We start from the raw sequence: 21,363 nt of genomic DNA on the forward strand, positions 1-21,363 counted from the left end.
TTTAGAGTCATAGAGTCATTAAGGCTGGAAAAGGCCCCAAAGATCATCAAGTCCAACCACTGATCAAATGCCCCCATGCCCACTAACCCATGCCACAGAGCACCACGTTGACTCGTTTTTTGAACATTTCCAGGGATGGTGACTCCACCACTGCCCTGGGCAGCCATTCCAATGCCTGACCACACTTCCCATGAAGGAATTTTCCTCAATATCCAGTCTAAACCTCCCCTGGCCCAGCCTGAGGCCGTTCCCTCTCCTCCTGTCCCTGTTCCCTGGCAGCAGAGCCCGACCCCCCCCAGGCTGCCCCCTCCTGTCAGGGACTTGTGCAGAGCCACAAGGTCGCCCCTGAGCCTCCTTTGCTCCAGGCTGAGCCCCTTTCCCAGCTCCCTCAGCCGCTCCTGGGGCTCCAGCCTCTTCCCCAGCTCCCTTCCCTTCCCTGGACACGCTCCAGCCCCTCAATGTCCTTCTTGTCGTGCCAGGCGCCATTGACCTTCTTGCCCACCTGGGCACATCTGGCTCATGTTGGGCTGCTGCCCAGCAGCACTCCCAGGTCCTTCCCACCGGGTGCTTCCCAGCTGCTCTGCCTCAAGCCTGAAGCTGCTGGTGGATGCTGTAACACAAATGCAAGATCCAGCACTGACTGCACCCTGTTTGCAGCTGAGGACACTGCTCTTTGCTGTGTCCTCAAGACAGCTGAACTCTTTGAGGCCATAATACCCATCTACTTAGGCCCCTTTTGGCATTTTCCAGGCTTGCAATGAAGAAGTTTCATTTACAGTTGCACCACAGCCACTTCACTTGCAGGGAAAGCCACCCTTACTCTTCACATAAAAGGAAAACATTTTAACCTGTGCTTTGCACTGCAAGGGACTGAGGGAAAGCTGTTTCCTTCCTCTGAGGGGAGGTCTGGCAGCTTGGCTTTGCCAGGGAGGGACTGTGGAGAGGGAGGGGATGGCACATGGAGCAGCCTGTTCCGAGCCAGTGCCCAGTTGCTCTGAGCACACTGGGGTGGCATCTGCTCGGATCAGTGGAGCTCCCTCAGCCCCTCCAGGACGTTGCTGTGCCCTGCCCTGCCCTGCCTGCCAGGCCCAGGGGCACTTGCTGGGATCATGTCCATGAAGGAGACTGAGAACGTCTCTATTGAAACTCAGGCGGCAAAATCTGCCAAAGAAAACAAAGTACCACTGTCAGGAGGAGACAGGCACTGGGACTGCTGGCTTGGATTTCGTTCTGCAAATGCAGTCCTCTGCATTTTGACACACAGCCATGTCAGGACAGGACTCAAACTTTGGAGAAGGGAAGAAGAAGGAGTTTGTGTCTACATTCTGCCTCTCAGTAGACAGAGGATACAGACGCATTTCTTTATTTCAGCATAAGATTTACCTGTCTTGGTTTTTACCTTTTTCATCCATCTTTCATGAATTTCAAGTCTGCTTTTGGGGTTTTTTTAAGATTGGAGGTTTTCACATGAGCTGGACTTGCTTTGCCTCTGTTTCCAGGGGCATCTGAATCGTGATGAGATTTTTCTGCAGAGTGTTCAGCTGTGGGAGCTGGATGTGGGGGATAAAAAAGGAAAAACAGAGTTTTAAAAATAAAAGAAAATCAGGCTCCTATCTGAGCTCCCTGGCTGTGGCTCAGGCAGAAATAAACAACATGGATTTTGTTGAGTGAAGGACCCAAAAACCAGCAAAAAGCACTTATAAGCTCTCTTTATCCATCAGAAGGAAATCTTCACTGCCCTCCTTTCCTCTGCCAGCTCTTGGCTGCCACCTGTGAGTCACAACAGTCACAATGTACCAGTGATTTTCCCTGCTGCTCTCCAAGCACCGGATACCAAACCCCATTTGCTGGGAAAAAACTTGCATCTTGTAATTAGGCCTTGTAGTTGTTCCCTGTGCTGGAGTAGAGGACTTTGCTGGTCCAAGTTTTTGGAGCTTGTCCTTGAAGCAGTGTCTGTGTTCCCTGGGTGACATCCAGTCAGTCCCATGTCTGTGTGCGCTCTGGGCAACCTCCTCTGCCAGAGGGGTGTTGGTTTGGGTTTGCAGAGGTGTGTGAGTTAAAGGCAGCTGTTCCAGATGTGCTCCACATCACAGAATCCTAGAATGTCCTCACTGGGAAGGGACCCACAAGGATCATGAGTCCAGCTCCTGGCCCTGCACAGGACACCCCAGCAATCCCACCCTGTGGACAATGCCTGAGAGCATTGTCCAAACACTCCTGGAGCCCTGGAAGCCTTGGTCCAGGTTGAAGTGGACAGAAGGGGCTCAGGCTGAGTGCCCACCCTGCTGGGCACCCCAGGGCGCAGCTCTGTCAGCATCCAGGCCTCTTCCAGGACTTTTTCCCAAGGGGAATTAAACTGTGCAAACAAAACTGAGCAGAGAGCGAACAAATCACCCATGGCCAAGGTGACAAACCCCTGGCATGGCCTTGCTACTCCTGCCTCTCCAGCCCCAGGAAGGCTGGCAGGGGTGGGTGTGAGGGGCTTTCCCACCTGCTGCCCAGGGTGGTGATGTGTCCCTCCCTCTCTCTGCAGGCCCAGAGGAAGCAGCTGTGGGTGGCCCTCATCGAGAAGGCGCTGGCCAAGCTGCACGGTTCGTACTTCGCCCTCCAGGCCGGGCGTGCCATCGAAGGCCTGGCCACGCTCACGGGGGCCCCCTGCGAGAGCCTGATGCTGCAGGTCAGCTCCACTAACCCTCGCGAGGAGTCCATTGACACTGACCTCATCTGGGCCAAAATGCTGAGTTCTAAGGAGGCTGGGTAAGACGAGGCAGGAGCAGGGACACTGGAGAGGGGGGTGAGGGGAACATTCTTGTCTTTGGAGGCTCAGGAGAGGGGTTACTGCATTAGCGGGGGCAGAGTCCTCCACCCTTGCCACTCATCTGGAGCATTGGTGGAGCTCCCACTCGAAGCTCTAAGAAATTATTTCTCCTGTGAGTAATTCTCATACAAAATTAAGAGCCTGGTGAACTTCCCCTGCACGTTGCTGCTGTCTTGCAGGAGTTAGGAAGTGGCACTGAGCCCACTTGCTTTGCTTTGAGCTTTTTTGTTGTGTGAATGCTTGACCCTGCACATGTCCCCCACCCATATGTGACATCTTTGCTAGTGCCAGTCTAGAGGGGGCACAGCCAAAGCAGAGACCCCCTGCTCATCACTCTGCCAGGAGGGCAGCTGGGTTGGCTGAAGGCTGGGGTATGGGGCCACATGGATGGATAGCTCCCAGCACATGGTGTCCCCCTGACTGGTGCAGACCTCCTGCCCCAAATAGTGTCCTCACCCCTGCCAACTTGTCTAGCTGATAGACCACCTGCCTTCTCTGTGACTTTCTGCCAGCCAGCAGAAGTGGGCAAGACCCCAGGGCCTGGCAGAAATTGGGGGAGGTTTGGGCAAAGCTCCCCAGTGCAGAGCAGCTCTCCTTGGAGCCTGGGCTTGGCGTGCCTGTGGGCAAGGAGAGGGAGCTCTGGCCAGAGGGGCTGGCCACTGCCTGGGGAGTGGTGTTGATCCCAACTGTGTTGTTGCAGAGAGGGAGCATCCAGCAGCCTCCTGGGGGGAAGCTGTCCCATGCAGGGACGAGCTTCCCCCCATGCCAGGCCTGGCAGGACCCCGAGGGTTTGCTGTCCCTGTGCAGGTTCCTCATGGGCGCGTCCTGTGGCGGAGGCAACATGAAGGTGGATGACGTGGCCTACGAGAGCATGGGGCTCCGGCCCCGGCACGCCTACTCCATCCTGGACGTGCGGGATGTGCAGGGCTTCAGGTGAGCTCGGGCTGGAGCCTGCCGTGGCACAGCAGCTGCTCCTGCCAGCAGTCCCAGCAGAAACCCTGGGGATGGACAACTGAGGGCATGGTGGACAGGACCCTGGGGACTCTGGTGTCCCATCCTCATGGCCAGCAAGGATGACACCATACTAGAGTGTCACATAAATGCTGTTGTCATAGAAGCTGTCCTTGCCTGCTGCTGGCTCCATGTCCAGGGGTAGAATGTTTCACCTAGTTTACAAGACACACAGGATGGAGTTGCTCTCTCACTTCAGTGAGGTGCTCAGAGCATCCTGCTCACCTTTGGATGGAGGGGGGATAGAAATTGGTGCCACCCTGACAGCTGAGCTGCTGTAGGATGCTGTATTTTCAGCCATGTCACTCTCGGCAGCCTCTGCCCTGCTGAGCCTTTCCCCACAGCACCCAGCTGAGCCCCTTTGGGCAGGGAAGGGCAGAGGGAGCAGCAGCAGGTCCAGAGCTGCAGGACAGGGACATCTGGGGACACACATTAGTTCTGGGAAGGCAGGAATGATGGGGTGTCCTTTGTGGGGGGCTGCCTGGGTCTCCCCTCCCTCCTGGGTCTCTGACACTTTTCCCCTTCCCCCAGGTTACTGCGTCTCCGGAACCCCTGGGGCCGCTTCTCCTGGAACGGCAGCTGGTCGGACGAGTGGCCGCACTGGCCGCTCCCCCTGCGCCACGACCTGATGCCCCATGGCAGCAGTGAGGGCGTCTTCTGGATGGAGTACAGCGACTTCATCAAGTATGGCACTGCCAGAGGCAGAGCTGTGGGGTGGAGAACAGGGCAGGGACAGAAAACGGGACACAGGGTCACAATGGGGGAGGTGGGACCGGTCATCCCTAGGGAATGTGGGTGTCCTGCAGCATCCAGCGTGCCCCATTGGGACTGAGCCCAGCTTCCCCACAGGTATTTTGACTCTGTGGATATCTGCAAGCTCCATTCGGACTGGCACGAGGTGCGTGTGCAGGGCATGTTCCCCAACAAGGCCAACGGGCCGGTGACGGTGACGTCGCTGACGGTGTTGGAGCGCGCAGCCCTGGAGTTTGCCCTCTTCCAGGAGGGCAGCAGGTGAGCTGGGCAGGGCAGCGAAACTGGGGGGGCTCAGCCTGGAGAAAAGGAGGCTCAGGGGGGACCTTGTGGCTCTGCACGACTCCCTGACAGGAGGGGGCAGCCGGGGGAGGGGTCAGGCTCTGCTTTCAGGCAGGACAAGGGGAAACGGCCTCAAGTTGCACCATGGGAGGTTTAGGTTGGAGATTGGGAAAATTTTTTCCCTGGAAGGGTGGTCAGGCACTGGCACAGCTGCCCAGGGCAGTGGTGGAGCCCCCATCCGTGGAAGGATTTGAAAGCCTTATGGATGTGGGGACATGGTTTAGTGGTGACTTGGCAGTGCTGGGGGAACGGTTGGACTCGATGATCTTAGAGGACTTTCCCAACATTAATGATTCCACAGCTCTGTGATTCTGTGGGCCAAGAAGAAATCCAAACACATTGGTCTCTCACCACATGGCATCCCCCGGGGTCACAGAGCTCAGAGATGGGCCCCCATCACCATCTCTCCAGATCTTGGGAACTGCTCATGTTTAGCTGGAAACCAACCCCTGAATGCAGGGCTGCTCCCGGGGCTGGATATCTGGGGCAGTGGGATAGTTCTTCCCTGGATCTGCTGCCTGTGTCCTGGGTGACGTGTGACCCTTCCTTCCTGACCCAGGAGGTCGGACACAGTGGACAGCCACTTGCTGGACCTGTGCATCATGGTTTTCCGGGCCACCTTCACCAGTGGGAACAAGCTGAGCCTGGGCCGGCTGATGGCCCACAGCAAACGAGCCGTCAAGAAGTTCGTCAACTGCGACGTGATGCTGGAGCCAGGCGAATACGCCGTCGTGTGCTGTGCCTTCAACCACTGGAGCGCTGCCCTGGCTGGCCCTGCTGCCCAGGGTGAGGGCATGGAGGGGCCCTGGGGGAGGGAGAGGTGCCAAAGCCTTTGGTCCTCATCATGGGGACCTTCCTGAGGGTGGAGGTTGCATGTTGCGCATGCATCAGCTCAGGAGCACTGTGCTCCCGGGGACTGTCACTGTGGGCTTGGTGACAGTCTCCCTGATCCCCCTTCCTCCGGGTGTCTCTGCAGCTTCCAGTCCCACCAGCAGCCGACCAGCCACTGATTATTCCAGCTACATCCTGGCCATCTACAGCTCCCGCCTGGTGATGGTGGAGCAGGTGGAGGCACAGCCCACAACACTGGCAGATGCCATCATCCTGCTGACCGAGAACAAGGGCGAGCGCCACGAGGTGGGTGGGGGGCACAGGGCAGGGGCTGCAGTGGGGAGGGGGGTGATGCTGCCAGAGGGAGCCTGGGCCTGTGGTGTCCTCGGTCAGGCAGGGGTTGGGCGGCTCTGGCTGCCACCCCTGGATCCCCACCCCCTTTGCTCCCTGGGGCAGCGTGGGGCACCCCAGCAGATGGGCAGCCCTTGGCTAGAGTGGAAGATGCCAGTGCAGGGCTTTTGATTTGGGGCCGGGGGTGCCCAGAGGCTTCATCCCTTTCCCTGCTGTCTGCCCCAGGGCCGTGAGGGGATGACCTGCTACTACCTGACCCACGGCTGGGCGGGGCTCATCGTGGTGGTGGAGAACCGGCACCCCAAGTCCTACCTGCACGTGCAGTGCGACTGCACCGACAGCTTCAACGTGGTGTCCACACGCGGCAGCCTCAAGACACAGGACAGCGTCCCACCCCTGCACAGGTCCGGGGTAGGCAGGGGTGGGTTTTGGGGGCTGCCACAGGGCTGGCAGGAGGCTGGGAGTGAGGCAGAGGGGCTGGCAGGGGGGCATGGACAGGGTGGGATTGCCATGGCGGAGGTGGGATTGTCGAGGCAGAGGTGGGATTGTCGAGGCAGAGGTGGGATTGTCAGGGTAGAGATGGGATTGTCAGGACAGAGGGGGGATTGCCAGGACAGAGGGGGGATTGTCAGGACAGAGGTGGGATTGCCGAGGCACTGGTGGGATTGCCAGGATGGAGGTGGGATTGCCGGGGCACTGGTGGGATTGCCAGGACGGAGGTGGGATTGCCGGGGCACTGGTGGGATTGCCAGGACGGAGGTGGGATTGCCGGGGCACTGGTGGGATTCCTGGGGCAGAGATGGGATTGTGAGGCAGAGGTCAGGGATGGCCGGGCTGGAGGCTGCTGCCCTGAGCACGTGGCTCCCTCCACAGGCAGGTGTTGGTGATCCTGTCCCAGCTGGAGGGTAATGCTGGCTTCTCCATCACGCACCGCCTGGCGCACCGCAAAGCCACCCAGGCCTTCCTCAATGACTGGATGCTGACGAAGGGCACCCACAACCCGCTGCTCACGCCCGAGGTCGCCGGGCTGCACGGCCCCCGGCCCCTATGACGAAGCGCCTCCCCTTCCCCGCCCCGCTGCCCGTTCCTGTCACCGAGCCTCTGGCCCGGGGTGCCCCCCGAGCCGCCAGCGCTGAGCCGTGGGGCAGAGCCGGACTGGCACCCCCAGCACTTTGCCCCACACCACGGGGCCGGGGCGAGTTCTCAGGGCCAGCACCAGCCCTGCCCGCTGCCCCCCGCCCTGGCACTGCTGCCCCCACGCACTTTACGAGGAGCGGTTGGGGGCACGGGGCCATCTCAGGATCCCACCTGCCCCATACCTGCGCTGGGCCCGGTGCCCTCTGCCCGCCCCAGGGGCTGTGGGAGAGGGAGGGGCTGGAGGTTGCTGTCAAGGCCCTTCCCAGGCACCACGCTCAGGACTCTGCCCCTTCCCGCGGCGCCAGGGTGCTGGCGCTGCAAAAAGAAGAATATACCTCTGATGTCTGTCCGTCTGTGTGACCCTCCGTCTGTCCCCAGGCCCTTCCCGCTGTCTCGTTGCCCCCTTTGTCTGCTGCCAGGACCAGCGTGGCGCTGAGGTCAGGCCGGGGGGTGCCAGGGTCATGCTGCCATGGTGCCACCCATGCCGGGGACCCCCCACCTACCCCACCCATCCCAGGTGCCAGGGCTGGAGCGGGGGAGAGGGCACAGGGTTGTTGCAGAAAGCTGCTGCTGAGGGGTTTTCGCTGTAATTGGGGTGAAACTCAGAGGTTTCAGCACCTCCTCCTCAGCTCCAGGTGGGGAGCGAGGCCTCGGGGTGCTGCTCGCGGGGGCTGCGGCCCCGGGCCCGCTCACCCTGTCACACAAGTGTCACTATGCAAAGGCGGCCGGGGGGAGCAGTGCCTGCAGAGAAGCCATGGCCCGAGCTGGGCTCAGCCCCCCGGGCACTGCCCTGTGGGCCCCCCCGTGCCCCATGGAGGAAGGGGGGGCAGCAGGTACAGACCCGGGCTCGGGGAGCAGTTCCCTGGAGTTACCACGAGTCCGTGTGCTGGGGAGGGCAGGTTTTGGGGGGAAGGGGAGAGCCCCCTCCTCCAGAGCCCGAGTGCTGCAGGAGGCAGTGAGCACAAGGCGAGGGCTGCACCTCGGGGTGCTGCTGGCCCCGTGGGTGCTCCGAGGTGGGGGCTGATCCTGGGGGGAGCTGCACCCCACGTTTTCAGGGCATCGTGGCTCTCCGACTCGATGTGTGTGTGTGTGTGTGTGTGTGTGTGTGTGTGTGTGTTTTGGGGGTCCCCCTGTGTGCCCTCTCCTTCCTGAGCTGTGTGGACCTTCAGCTGAGGGGGGTGATGGGCAATACTGGACCCTGTTCTGGCAGGGACTGTGCTGGGGGGTCTAGAACCCCAAATCCTGCACCCCAAACCCTGCACCAGCGGCTGGGCTGGGCAGGGGGTGTGGGGGGCTCTGCCCAGCCTGTCCCTCTGTGTCCCCCAGGGATTGAGGGGTGGCAGGGGGGTGGGCTGCCCTGGCACCCTCCCAGCCCCCCCAGCCGGGGCTGCTGAGCCAAGCTCTGTCCGTATTTTTATTTGTTGTTCCGTTTTCTCTCTTTCCAGCTCCTTCCTCCTTGGGATGATTTGTCCTTCACTTTTTTTTTTCTCCTCTCTTTCTGTCTTTCTGAGCTGTGAATATTTTTAACCCTGTAAATACTGTCCAGCTCTTCAGAATCATAGGATATTTTATCAATTGTAAATCAGATCAGTAATCCCTGTATGATACGAATTATCCATGGGTGGTTTTCAAACTCAGGTTCTGACGGACCAAATAAAGTTTTGTTTTTTACTGAAGCTGCCTGGTTTTGCTGTGGAAGAGATGAAAGGGATGAGGGGGCAGGTTTGGGGCTCAAAGCAATGGGTCTTGAAGGCATTTCCGTGGAGCAGTGACAATCGGTGGTGTGCTGGGAGGGAGAGCTGAGCACCAAAAAAAAGGGGAATTCGAAGTTGTTGTTTAGCTGCACTTGGGGGCACGGGGGCACAGAAAGGAGCGGAAATAAAGCCAAACAAAAGCAAAGTCCAGAAATTCCCATAAAATGCACGGTGTTCTCTCGCAGGGCCGAGCAGGGCTGTGCCGTGGCCGGGAGAGGGCACCCACCATCCGCCTGGATGCGCTCCCGCTCCTCCTGCCTCAGTTTCCCCACCCGCTCCATGCCGGGCAGCGCCATGGCCGTGCCCGCTGCATCCCCGGCACCGTGCCCGGCCTGGGGATGCAGGAGCAGCTCTGATTGCCGCAGCACCCAGGGCAGCACCCCTGCTCCCTGCCGTGCCCTTTGTCCGGCGGCGAGGCCGCCTGGCGCGGGGAGAACTTTCCGGCTGAGCGGAGGCGGCCGGCTGCCAGCCCGCTCTCGCCCGGGGCGGGCACCTTGAGACCAGTAGGGAGAGACAGAAGGAGGGGATTTCGGTCTTTCTTACAGCAACTTGTAATAGATTTTTCCGGGCGAAACATCTTTGCATTCAGGAGGCCCTGTCACAAGCCATCAGCCTCAGCCGGGGAGAAACAGATGGAGAGTTAATTTTGGCGGGGAGGGCACTGCCACGCTCCTTCCTCTGCCTCAGTCTGTTCGGGGAGAGGAGCCGGGTTTAACCCTCGCGGCCGTGCAGCCCCTCGCTGCCGCCTCCTGGCGATCCCGGTGGGTTGTGGGGCCGCCACGGGTCCCCCCGTCCCGCTCGGCGCTGCTCAGTGCCAAGGACACTCTGGGACATCTCAGTGACCTGGTGGTGGATCTTGTCGTGATGACCGGCCCGAGTGGTGATCGTGTCCCGCCTTCCCACGGCCACGGCTCTCTGGAGCCACGTCCTGGAGAGCCCCGTGCCTGACGACGCACTGGGAGCAAATCCTGCTGTGCCAGGAGCTTGGCACGGCAGTGCCCGGTGCAGCCGGGGACACTCGCGTGGGCTGGTGGGTGGAGGGGACACCATCTCGCAGGAGCAGGCACGTGGATATCAGTGGAGGACAATGATCCTGTCTGGACACTTTGGGAGCCCCCAGAACACCCCCAGCATCACGGACCGGGCTGAGAGCTGCAGTGTAGCCGTGGAAGGGGTGGAGGTGAAATCCAACCCTAATTGTGCCCAATTCCCGAGGGCTGAGGCAACATTAACTGCTTTATAATTACAAATAATTGTGTGGCAAAAGATAGAATTGTGTTTGACACATCAGCTCTGGAGGAGGGTGTTGCTTCGTCAGGAAATTTGTCATCCCTTGGCTCTGTCAGTCTTAAGCCTGAGGTCTAAATGGGGAGATGGGGATGGGCAGAGGGAGCAGCGGGTCAAGGGAAGGACGGATGGAAGGGAAGGATGGACAGCAGGACACTGGGGAGGGGAGATGGAGCAGAGGCACAGGTGTGACAGCTGGGGCAGGGAGCAGGCAGGGGCTGTCCCACTGCCCTGGCACGGCTGTGACACCTCACCCAGCTGTGGCTGCAAAAATGACAGCACAAGTCACCCCAGGGATGTCCACACCCCAGCTCATCTGGTGGGACGGCGTGAGCAGGGCAGGCTGCCAGGGCCATGTGAACCCACCCCACTGCTGCTGCCGTCCCGCTGGTCCCCTCCACCCGCAGGGCCGGTGCTGCTCCTCCCTGGGCACGCTGGAGGGTGCTCGGGAAGGTGAACATGAAGGGCCCTGGCACAGGTGTCCAGAGAAGCTGTGGCTGTCCCTGGATCCCTGGAATTGTCCAAGGCCAGGTTGAACGGGGCTTGGAGCAGCCTGGGACAGTGGAAGGTGTCCCTGCCCACGGCAGAGGGTGGAACGGGATGGACTTCAATGCCCTTTCCATCCCAAACCAGTCTGGGATTCTCTAAGGCAGTCACCGTCTCATCAGCACGGTCACCACCCCTTGACCTGCTGAGCCTGGGGAAGTATCTCCCGGGGGCAGAGGCGGGAATGTGGCTCCTTGCCGTGGGATCCGGCCGGGCTCTGGCCGCTCCTCAGGCCCTGGCACCGCCGGGACCCCGCGGCTGTGCCGGGGCTGCTCGGGGAAGGGGCATGTCAGGGAGCGAGGGCTCGAGCGCTCTCTGTGATTCACTCTGACTATAATGGGAGCTGCTGGTGAATATTTTATGGCTCCCACAGGGCAGATAGAACATATTGTGCATTTTACGCCACAAATCTCCGCCTGGAGACAGAGTGAAGCTTAAAAAAGAGCAGCACCAGCGCTGCACTGGGTTGAGGGGGGCAGAGCTGCAGCACCAGTGCCAGCGTGAGCATCGCAAGGGTGTTGTTGCCCACCTCTATCACCCTCCCCGGGGGTGCCGATGGGTGCCCTGAGCCCAGAACCGGCCCGGGCACGGGGGATGCTCTGCGGCCGCAGGACCAGGCTGCGGTGGGTGGCTGCGGCGGCTGCGGCCGCTGCCCCGGGCCAGGCCTGGCAGCTCTGCGGCTCTGCGGCGCAGGCGAAGTGCTTTGCCCGGGGCTGAGCCCTGCAGGAGGGTCCCTGCCTGCGCCCCGGCCTGCCTTCCCCTTCGTCAATAATGCAGCCCCTGCCCCGGGCGCCCGCCGGCGCTGCCCGCAATAATGGATCGGGATGCGAGCGGCCCCCTCCTCATCCTCCGCTGCGTCCCGCGCTCTGCCAGGAGCTGACGAGCCACGGAGGAGCCTTCACCTTCACCTTCACCGGCACCAGCCGCTGCTGCTGCTGCCCAGCCTGCAGGCACACGGGCGGGGGTTCCTTGCAGGCAGCCCCATCCCCACCCCAGCACCCCCGGAGGGAGCGGGCGCCGCTGGGGCCGGGGCTCCCGGCTGGTCGCACTCAGGAAGGACACATGGCACGGTCATCACTGCCACCGTGTGCCAGGAGGGAGGCTCGGGCTGGCACCCTCCGCCTTGCTGCGTGCGTGGGTGAGCTCTGGGTGCCAGGGGGCTCATCCTGCTTCTCTCGCGCACACTCCAGTGCCAGGCAGAGAAACAGGGATCCTGCAGCTGCCTGCACCCAACTGGGCTGGGCTGGAGCCGGGGGAGGTACCTCGGACCATGGCACCAGCGGGAAAGAGGAGGAGGAGGAGGATGTAGGCACAGGCACCAGTGGGTCAGGGCCAGCCCACGGGTGCCACTGTAGGTGGTGAGCAGCCCTTTATCCTCCCACCCCGGAGATCCCCAGCTGACCCCCCACAGCCACCACCCCGTGGGGTGGGAGCCTGATGCTTGGGGTCAGCTTCTTCCCCGTTCGGATGGGGGAGAAACCCCCCAAGATCTGGGTCAGGCCCAGACTACCTAGAGAGCAGTCCCCCGTCCCCTGACAGGGCCCTGCAGGTTGGGAGGGCACAAGCAGCCAACAGAGAGGACCAGCCTGTGCCCCAGCGGCATCACGGACCCTCCACCTCCCACGTCCCCAGTTCTGATGGGGGAGCAGAGCCCTCCAACATCCCCCCCACCTCCGAATGGGGCAGAGCTGCACCCTGAGGGTGGGGGTGGAGCTGCTCTGGGGTGCTCACCTGGGGGTCACGGTGGCACATGGTCGGGTGGCTTCACATCAGGGCTGCCATGGCATCCTGGGCTGCCACGCTGTCCCTCGGCTGGGTCTCCCCAGGGACCAGGCTCAGGGGGTCACCCGGACACACATGAGGAAGGAGAAGACTTTCCCGGGATGAAGAGGAAGATCCCATCCCAGGACGGCTCCTCTCCTCCTCCTCCCGGGCTCTCCATCCGAGGGCAGCGGGCGCGGGGCCGCGCAGGGTCCGGGCCGGCACAGCTGGGGCCGCGTCGCCCGGGCTGTCACGGGCTGGGCTATCGAATCTGAAAGCAATTAAAGCCATCACCAGCGCTCGCTCGGGGCTGGCTCCAGGCTGCAGGGAACCTGCCACAACAGATCATGTGCTCGATGCTGCTGGCCCGAGGACCTGCTCCCACCCGCGCCCCGACACGCACCGGTGCCAGCCCCGCGCGGGGGGGACGGGCCCGGGCAGGGCGTGAGGCCACCGTGAGGGGCCACAAGGCAGCCCCGGCAGCCGCCTCGTTCTTGCTTCCTCTCCATGGGGTTCTGCTGCCCGGGGGCTCGGCAGAGGGGCTCGGCCACCGGCTTTGGCCACCGGCTTTGGTCAGGACCGCTTGTGGCGACAAGGAGCTGCGGTGCTGCGGTGGCTCAGGGTTCCCGTGGGTCCCGGGGAGGGTTTGCACCCTGCTGCTCTCCCGTGGGCACAGCTGGCAGCTGCCTGCACCCCTGGATTTTCCCGGCAGAGTGGCCATAGCTTGTGACCCACGCTTGTCCCACATGGTGACAACGGGGACAGCCCCAGCAGGTCGTATCCTGGGCTGGGGGCAAAAAGCAGCAGACCCCGATGTCGGCAGCTGCTGGAAGCAGGGTGGGTGATAGAGGGGTGCTGTGGAGGGGCAGCACCCCTCTATCGTGGGGAGAGGAGGGGGCTCTCACCAAGCCCCTTCCACCCTGTCAGTCCCTTTCCCTTTTCCCGATGGGGAACGGTGCCAGGATCCCTTGCCCTCCCCGCCTCACCCCCCTCATCCCCCCCCCATTTTGGGGAATCTGCGGCCGCCCGCCCCACACCCACGGCTCAGGGCCTGATCCAGCCTTCCAGGAGCATCTCCCGGGGCTAAACCCATCCCGCTGCTCCCGGCGGGGCGCGGCGGGGCGGGGGGTCCCCCCTCCTCGGGCACCGCACAGTTAAGCAGAAGTTTGCTGGTACGGAAGTTGCACATTGTCTTGAGGCACATTTTCTGTTTTTTCACTTGTGAAATATTTCTGTCAGAACCAGTTAATGTACAAATTAGCAGCGGTGGTCTCTCTTACGTCTTCTGACTCACTAATTTGACAGGGGGTGTTTCGGTGGCGGAGCTCACTCTTGACAGGCAAACGGGAGGTCAGAGACCCGCAGGGGGAGGAGGCACCGAGCCGCAGCTTCCCGGGGGTCTTCTCCTTCCTAGCCCACCCCACCACTCCCGTTCACTCAGCCCTGGCTGGCGGAGTTAAGCTCGGGTTTGGTGTTTTTTCCCCTCAAACCAAATTTTCCCCAAAAAAGGCCTCTTGGAGTAGGTGGGGAGTCCAGGGGTGGGGGGTTACACTTTTGGGGTCCTACAGGCAAACCCAAGGGATCCAGCACGAGGAGGGAACATAGACATGGAAAGAGTTCCCTGCACCCCGGCTGCATCCTTCGGCTCCTCCAGCCTGGGAATTCAGCTCTGCATTTCAGGATGCTCCCCACCCCCTCAAGAGCCCCCATCCTCCTCCTGCCGTTAGAGGGAAACTAATTGATGCTCCCATTCTCTGTGCACATCATAATCCCTCCACCCCGGGTGATCGATGAGCCAAGGGGCTGCACAGCCCCCTTTTACTTCTCCATCTGTATCCTTGGGATGTTGGTCAGATGGGGGGGCCCAGCACTGCTGGAGGGGCTGGGGGCACCGGCTGTGGAGGGAGAATCCAGAGCTGGCCGTGCCCGGGGGCCGCGGCCCCGGCGTTGAGCAATGCTCAGGACCATGGCGTGCAAGCTGTCCCTGGGCCAGAGGCTGGCGCGACAGATGGGCCCCGCGCCGTGCCCGGGGGTCAGCGGCTCTCCGGGCCGTGTGCTAAAAACCAGCAGCCTCTGCCCGTGCCACCCTCCTCTGGCATCCAGGCACTGCAGCCGGTTTGCCCAGGATGGAGCTGGATGGAGACGGGCACCTCCTGGAGCAGGGGAAGGAGCTCCATCGGTGGCTGCTGTCCCCAGTCCTGCTCTCCAGGCTGTGTGGCTGCCAGGGGCTGGAAACCAGCCCAGGAAGGTGACCCTGGCTGTGGGAAGGGCAGCTCCAGGGCACAGGGGTGCAGCCCTCTTCTCCTCATGTCCCCTCTTTCTATTGGTGTTTGCTGAGGGCTTTGTGAGGGGCCGAGCTCTCCTGCTCATTGAGTTTATTCCTAAAGAAATAACCTCCCCCAGATGCTGGGGGTGCTGGTGTTGCATCCTGTGACCAGCAACCACCAGGGTGAAGGAGACTCCCCTGCAAAATCCTCCCTCTTTGGGTCAAGCAGGGTGCCTGGGTGACCTGATTTGGTGTTTCATCCTGAAGAGTTCTGAGGTCTCAAACCAGCCAGATCCTGGTCCCCACCTCCCACAAGGCTCAGTGCTGTTTTCAGAGATTCTGTACCCAAACCCGACCCCCGAGATGTTACCCTGTACCAGTGAGACACCAGCAATAGTGAGAAAACCGATTCTATATCCCACTGCATAGAAACAGTGTCCTGGTCCAGCCTCTTCCAGGAGCCCCTTGGCAGCAGGTCTGGAAAGGATCTGGAAACTCCCACGTCCCCTTTCTCAATGAAAACTGGAAGTTTACCTTCCAGGGGTGAATCCATGCCCAACTGGGAGATGAACCAGTCTGTGGTGATGCTGGCAAGGATGCCCAGGTGGTGCCTACACAGCGCTGTGCCACGGAGGGGAACATGACCCTTGAACGAGCTCAGTTCCAGCATTGGACCCTCCTTGTCATGACAACGCCAATATCATCAGGATTCGCCCACCCCAACGCCTCTTGGCAGCTCCATGGAGAGATCCCACTTCTTCCCATACCCAAGAAATCTCCACTGGCCATGAACTGGTGTAGAAAACACCGTGCTTCCAACAGGGACAGCTGCCCGCTGCATCTACCTCTTCCTGGCTTGCTTTTGGCAAGAGGATTTGGACAGAGGACTGACCAGGAGAGAGTATGGAGTGAGGCAGCAGCTTTCCCTCTCAGCTAGATCCTGGCCACCTTGGGGCCACCTGAGAGGCCACCTGAGAGACCACATCGTGCCAGGGTGTCAGTGCAATGGAGACACTCTGAGAGCAGGGTTAGATTGGGTAGTAGGGAAAAATTCATCCCTGTGAGCGTGGGGAGGCCCTGGCACAGGGTGCCCAGAGCAGCTGTGGCTGCCCCTGGGCCCCTGGAAGTGTCCCAGGCCAGGTTGGACGGGGCTTGGAGCAGCCTGGGATAGGGGAAGGCGTCCCTGCCCATGGCAGGGGGTGGGACTGGATGATCTTTGAGGTCCTTTCCAACCCAAACCATTGCAGGACCCTACAAATGGCTGCCTGTGGCACACACAGTGGCTCAGGGAGGGCTCTGTGTAGGACTTATGGTGGCTTTTAGGGGCTGCCTTGGAGCTCCCGTGGGGAATAACCCATCTTCAGGAAAGCCTGGTGTGTTTGGAAAGCAGAGACAGCTCAGAGCTGATGGATCACCCAGGGCTGCTGCAGAGACCTCCCCAAATCCAGCCCCCTGCCGGGGTGCGTGTCCGGCTCTGTCCAGGGTTCCTCAGGGCTTCTGCATCCCAAGGTGCCCCTTCAACCCCGTGGCTCCAAACGCATCCATGGCAGCACCCCTGGCCCATCCAGCTCCCGCCGCCGCCCCGGCACTGCCGTGTCCCAGCAGGGACAGGGAGCGGGGCCGTGGCTGTCGCACCCCGCGGAGCCGCCGGCCGCGTCCCCGGCACGGGGGGCTGCGGGAGCAGCGGGCGCCGAGCACCAGCCCCGCCGCTGCCTGCGAGGGAGCTGCCGGATGCAGAGGCGGCCGGGGCGAAACAGCTCAGGCAGCACAAATCGACTGTGACAGCCCCAGAAAGGCTGAGCCCGGGGGTGCGGAAAAATACAAGTTAGTTTCCTTTTCCTTACCATATGCTCCCCTTCAGCTGTGGGCGGCACGATAATTACTGCCATCCACCATGCTGGTCTGGCTTGTCACACAGGCTGCCGCCTGCTCCGCGGCGAGGGCTGAGCCCGGCACAGCCTCCCCGGCCACACGTGTGTGACACACTGGGATTTGGCTCCCTCGGCCCCGGGTTTGGTCCCTCCCAGCACCAGGGACATCGGCCTGAAAGCAGCAGAGGTGGGGAGAGAGATACAGCCCCTCTTCTCTCAGCTGTGCCACCCTGCTGCTGGCTTTGGTGTTAGTGCCTCTTCTCCACCAGTGACCCCCAGCTGTGCTGTAGCCGGGCGAGGACATCCCTGTCCCTCTTCACAGGATGCTGCCGGGGTTGTCCCATGCTAGATCCCATGCCTGGGTGCCAGGAGACCTCTGGGGACAGCTTGGGCAGATCAGAAGACAAGCCGAACAGGGCACCCCAAAGGTCAGGGAGGGGGCAGGCTGTGAGCAGGGGGTTGGACCAGAACATCTCCAGAGGCCCTTCCAGTCCCAGGAGTGCCGGGGCTCTGTGGGGATGCAGCTGGTGCCGTGCAGGGGGAGCACCATGGGCCGAGGAATGTGCTGTCACCCTGGCACGTGCAGGGCACAAAGTGGGGCACCCATCTCCAGGGCACCCTTCTGCCCATCAGGAGCAGGCTGGGGCCTGGCAGGGGGGCAGCTCTGTGCCTGGAGAGCCCCAGGACCAGGAGGTCCATACAAAACGGGATGGAGCTCTGCTACAGTCCCTGCACAAGCACCCATGGCAGTGTCCCCCAGGACTGTGTAGACCAGAAACCTTGAATCATGACTGGGTCCTGGTACTCTCAGAGATGCCTCTGGGTCAAGGGGAAGGTTTGTCTTGGTCATCACCCTCTCTGGGCATGGGTCAAAGTGGATCTTCATTTCCCAGTTAATGCCTGGCTTGAACATAAGCTGCTTCAGGGCCTTCTTTTAGGAAGAGAAGGATGAAGTTGTGGCTGCCCCTGGATCCCTGGAATTGTCCAAGGCCAGGTTGGATGGGGTTTGGAGGAGCCTGGGATAGGGGAAGGTGTCCCTGCCCATGGCAGGGGGTGGAATGAGATGGGCTTTGAGGTCCCTTCTGAACGGTTCTGATTCTTTGAGGGGCTTTGGCACACACTCTGCATCTTGCAAGACTTGTTTCTCATTACAGACCGTGGGACCTGGTTGGGGACACGGTGCCACAAATTGGTGTGGTCCTCCCAGACTGCCCCAGCTGCCTCTGCCCAGCCACAGGCTGTGCTTCCCATTGCTGCAGCTCCTTCTGTGGCTCCCTGTGATGCCAACAGCAGCACAACCCCAGCTCTAAACCCCATCCATCCATCAGCATGTGTGCTCAAGCACCTGGCCCCTGCCTCAGTTTCCCCATCTCATCAGATCCCTCTCCCTGGCCACAGCAGCATCCCAAAGGAGCTGGACAACTGCAGCCAAAACACTGGGAGACAACCAATCCATGCTCTGGCAACTTCCCCGGGATCCCCTTGAAGGCTGCGGTGGAGAGCAGAATGGATCCAGCCCCTGCCTGAGCCGTCCTTTCCCAGTGCCCTTAGGGCTCAGATTTGTTGGGAATACACGTGGTAAAGCAAAATTTAGGAAGTCTGAGGTGCCGCGGGCACTGCACCTCCTCGACAGGTTACGTGGAAGACGAACTTTCCCACACACCGAGCGGGGCTCTCGCTCCCCTTCCACATCTGAAAAGGAAAAATCCCCAGCCCTCATCTCCCCGCCCTGCCCCATCCCCGGGAGGTCCCCGTGCCCGGCGGTGCCCGGCCACCCCTGGCTCTGCCCAGCCGGTTGAGTGAATCGCTGACTCTTTAACCGGTTCTGCGGCAAAGGACCTTAATCGAGTCACCGCGCCGGGGCCGGGAGCTGATGCGATGTGACAGCCGCCCGCACACCTCCCGAACGCGGCGCTCGGGGCCACGGCCAGCGCGGCACCCGGTGCGGGGCACCGGGGCGGGGGGCACCCACCCGGGGACGGCCGGGGGGGGTCGGGGCCGAGGGGGCTGGGGAATCCTTCGCCATCAGCCAAGCGACCCCTGACGTCACTGGAAGGCGGTTTAATATCCGTCAATCGCACGGAAAATCGCATGTTTGGCCCCAGAGCCCTCCTCCCCACGCCCCCCCCCCAGCCGCCTGTCCTATTTTGAAGGGCTCATTTTCCCGGCGCTAATGAAAGCGACAGCCGTGCAGGGCTGGTATTTGGGGTTATCAGTGAGAATATTAATGGTGCTGCTCGGCGTTAACTCTTTGAGAGGCCAGAGCTGGGCAGCCTCCACCACTGAGCCCGGCCACAGCAGAGCCCAGAGTCCTCAGCACCACATCCGGGACTGGGGCTAGGATGGGGACCTGCTTCCATGAGATTTTAATCGATTTAATAATTTTTGAACCCTGGTGAGGGGATTGACCCAGCTGCCTGCTGCTGAAGAGGCTGAGGGAGCTGAGGTGGAGGCTGAAGGGATGGTGGTGGGTGCTGCTACCTGAGCAGCAGCGAGGCTTGGGGCAGGAGGGGAGGATGGGGACGCCGAGGGACCTCCCTGGGGGAAAGGCAGGTGCCAGAGGTGACCTGTCATAGCCAGGATGTGGGCAGGGAGAAGGGATGAGCTCACCTTGTACAGGAAGACTCTGGCAGTCTGAGCGTGTTCGTGTTTGGCTGGAGACGTTCATGGTTGATTGGAATGCAGAGTTCCCCATGAGGGCTTTGCAAACAGCTGTGTGCAGATGTTAAAGAACAAATACATCCCAGAAAACATCCTATAACACTCACGGTACAGAGATGAGCCTTTTAGCAGGGCCTGATGTGATAGGATGAAGGGTGATGGTTTTAAACTGAAAGAGGGGGGATTTAGGTAGGATATAAATAAGTTTTTTGCAATAAGGATGGTGAAGCCCTGGCACAGGGTGCCCAGAGAAGCTGTGGCTGCCCCATCCCTGGAAGTGCTCAAGGCCAGGTTGGAGGGTGCTAGAAGGAGTCTGGCCTAGCAGAAGGTGACCCTGTCCCTTGCAGGGAGGGGTGGAACTGAGTGGGCTTTAAAGGTCCTTTCCCACCCAAACCTTTGTGTGGTTCTGTGATTCACATCCTCACTCCATTTGCCTCTCATTTGATTTCAAGGTAACTCAGGTCACTTCCATGCCAGTGGAGGTTCTGTGTGAAGTCACCAAGCCACTGCCTCTCAGTGGCACCTCAGGGTGGCTTCTCCCTATGGATCCCATTGGGCACAAGCTCGTTGGAGTGGTGAGGGGGTGCTTGTGGAGGCACCCCTCAGTCACGGCCTGCAGAGGAATTCATGTGTCCATGAATGTGCCTCCTTAGACTTCCTAAGGAGCCATCCTTAGGAATAAAGGATCTCCTTGGGCTGCACCTCAGCCACAGATTGTCGAAGAATCATAGAATATCCTGAGCTGGGAGGGACCAACTCAGGACAAGGATCATCAAGTCCAACTCCTTGACTGTGGTCATGCTGAGAATTGGCACATCAGCCTGTCACACACAGCAGAACCTGACAGTGGGGAAGGGACAGGGGAGTTGTGCTGTGTCCAAAGACACCGGGCAGCAGCTCCTTTGGAGATCCAGGGCTGCTGAAAACCGGAGCAAACACTGACTGATTTTATGCCAACATCCACCCAAGCTTTGAGTACGACAGGATTGGCTGGCAGGTTTCTTGGAGGAAAACCAGGCAGGACACTGTGAATGCCACCAGGGCCACAGCAGTGACAGGTCCCACCGAGGAGAGACTGGTGTTTGCCAGGGGGAGAACAACTCACCTCCAGCCTCCAGTGAGGACACGAGGTCTTACAGCAGCCCCTGTGCTCAGGAGCTGCCTGCTTGTCTCTGAAGCCCCCTCTAATTGGATGCATTTAAAGATGCCTCCTGAGCTGTCTGTGTCTCCAGCAGGACACACATCCCTAAAATGACACCAGCTAATTAAGGCCGTGGAAGCCCAAGGACTCTTCTGTGCCTTATTTGTTATCCAGGAGCCTGAGGCAACGCTGAGGCCAGTAGGACCCTGACAGGCAGCTGGAGAAACCTGGTAATGACAGGGCCACCAAACCAGTCAGGGAGAAAGAGGCAGGAGAGCACAGAAATCAGCAGCGACAATAACAACCGGCCACGCTGACGGTGCCGAGGCGCCTCCTGTGCCTTGGAGAGATGGGATCAATGAACCAGAGAGCTCCCCACCCTCTTCCAGGCACCTCCAGGCCAAATGGGATGGAGGGTGGGGGTGGCAGCGGTGGGGCACCCGGGATGGAATCTGCTGCTTGAAGGTCAAGAGATGAGTCTCTTACCAGACTGTTCTCATGATTTCTGGGAAAACACAGCAGCACCCCTCTAGTTCGGCTGGAGAACTGTCCGACTGCCCAGCTGCCCAGGATGATAACCTGGAAACCCCCTCCTGCTGGCCTTCAGGATCCAGAAACCAGGGCAGAAGGTTTAACATGCACAAGTGCAAGGCTGGACCTGGGAGAGCAGTTCATGAGAGAACACCACCTGCCTCCCTTGCCTTCAGTATCTCCTCCTGCTGTTCTTCACCCTCCACATCTGCATTCTGGGACAAAACCCCTCCTGCAGCATCCTGGAGTCCGTTCCCACCTCCGTCACCCTGCACTGTTCACAGGTCATCCGGAGCTGCCTCTGC

The 21,363-nt window shown here is 60.6% G+C and overlaps 1 protein-coding gene across 8 annotated transcripts in view; it reads left to right on the forward strand.

Annotated features, from left to right (window-relative positions):
• Positions 1 to 8,547, forward strand: part of CAPN15 (calpain 15) — a 56,434-nt gene extending 47,887 nt beyond the window's left edge. For 7 of the 8 annotated variants that reach the window (XM_048320768.1, XM_048320771.1, XM_048320767.1 and 4 more), the window contains 8 exons: positions 2,534 to 2,757; positions 3,626 to 3,751; positions 4,361 to 4,513; positions 4,679 to 4,840; positions 5,481 to 5,707; positions 5,898 to 6,058; positions 6,329 to 6,507; positions 6,977 to 8,547. In XM_048320768.1, coding sequence (XP_048176725.1) covers positions 2,534 to 2,757; positions 3,626 to 3,751; positions 4,361 to 4,513; positions 4,679 to 4,840; positions 5,481 to 5,707; positions 5,898 to 6,058; positions 6,329 to 6,507; positions 6,977 to 7,154 — 1,410 coding nt within the window. In that variant the 3' untranslated portion in view covers positions 7,155 to 8,547. Of the gene's footprint in view, positions 1 to 2,533; positions 2,758 to 3,625; positions 3,752 to 4,360; positions 4,514 to 4,678; positions 4,841 to 5,480; positions 5,708 to 5,897; positions 6,059 to 6,328; positions 6,515 to 6,976 lie in introns of all 8 variants that reach the window. The other variant, XM_048320772.1, reaches the window with a different exon arrangement.
• Positions 8,548 to 21,363: the final 12,816 nt, after the last annotated feature.

Source organism: Corvus hawaiiensis, chromosome 16 (assembly GCF_020740725.1).
Source record: "Corvus hawaiiensis isolate bCorHaw1 chromosome 16, bCorHaw1.pri.cur, whole genome shotgun sequence".
Classification (NCBI taxonomy): Eukaryota; Metazoa; Chordata; class Aves; order Passeriformes; family Corvidae; genus Corvus; species Corvus hawaiiensis.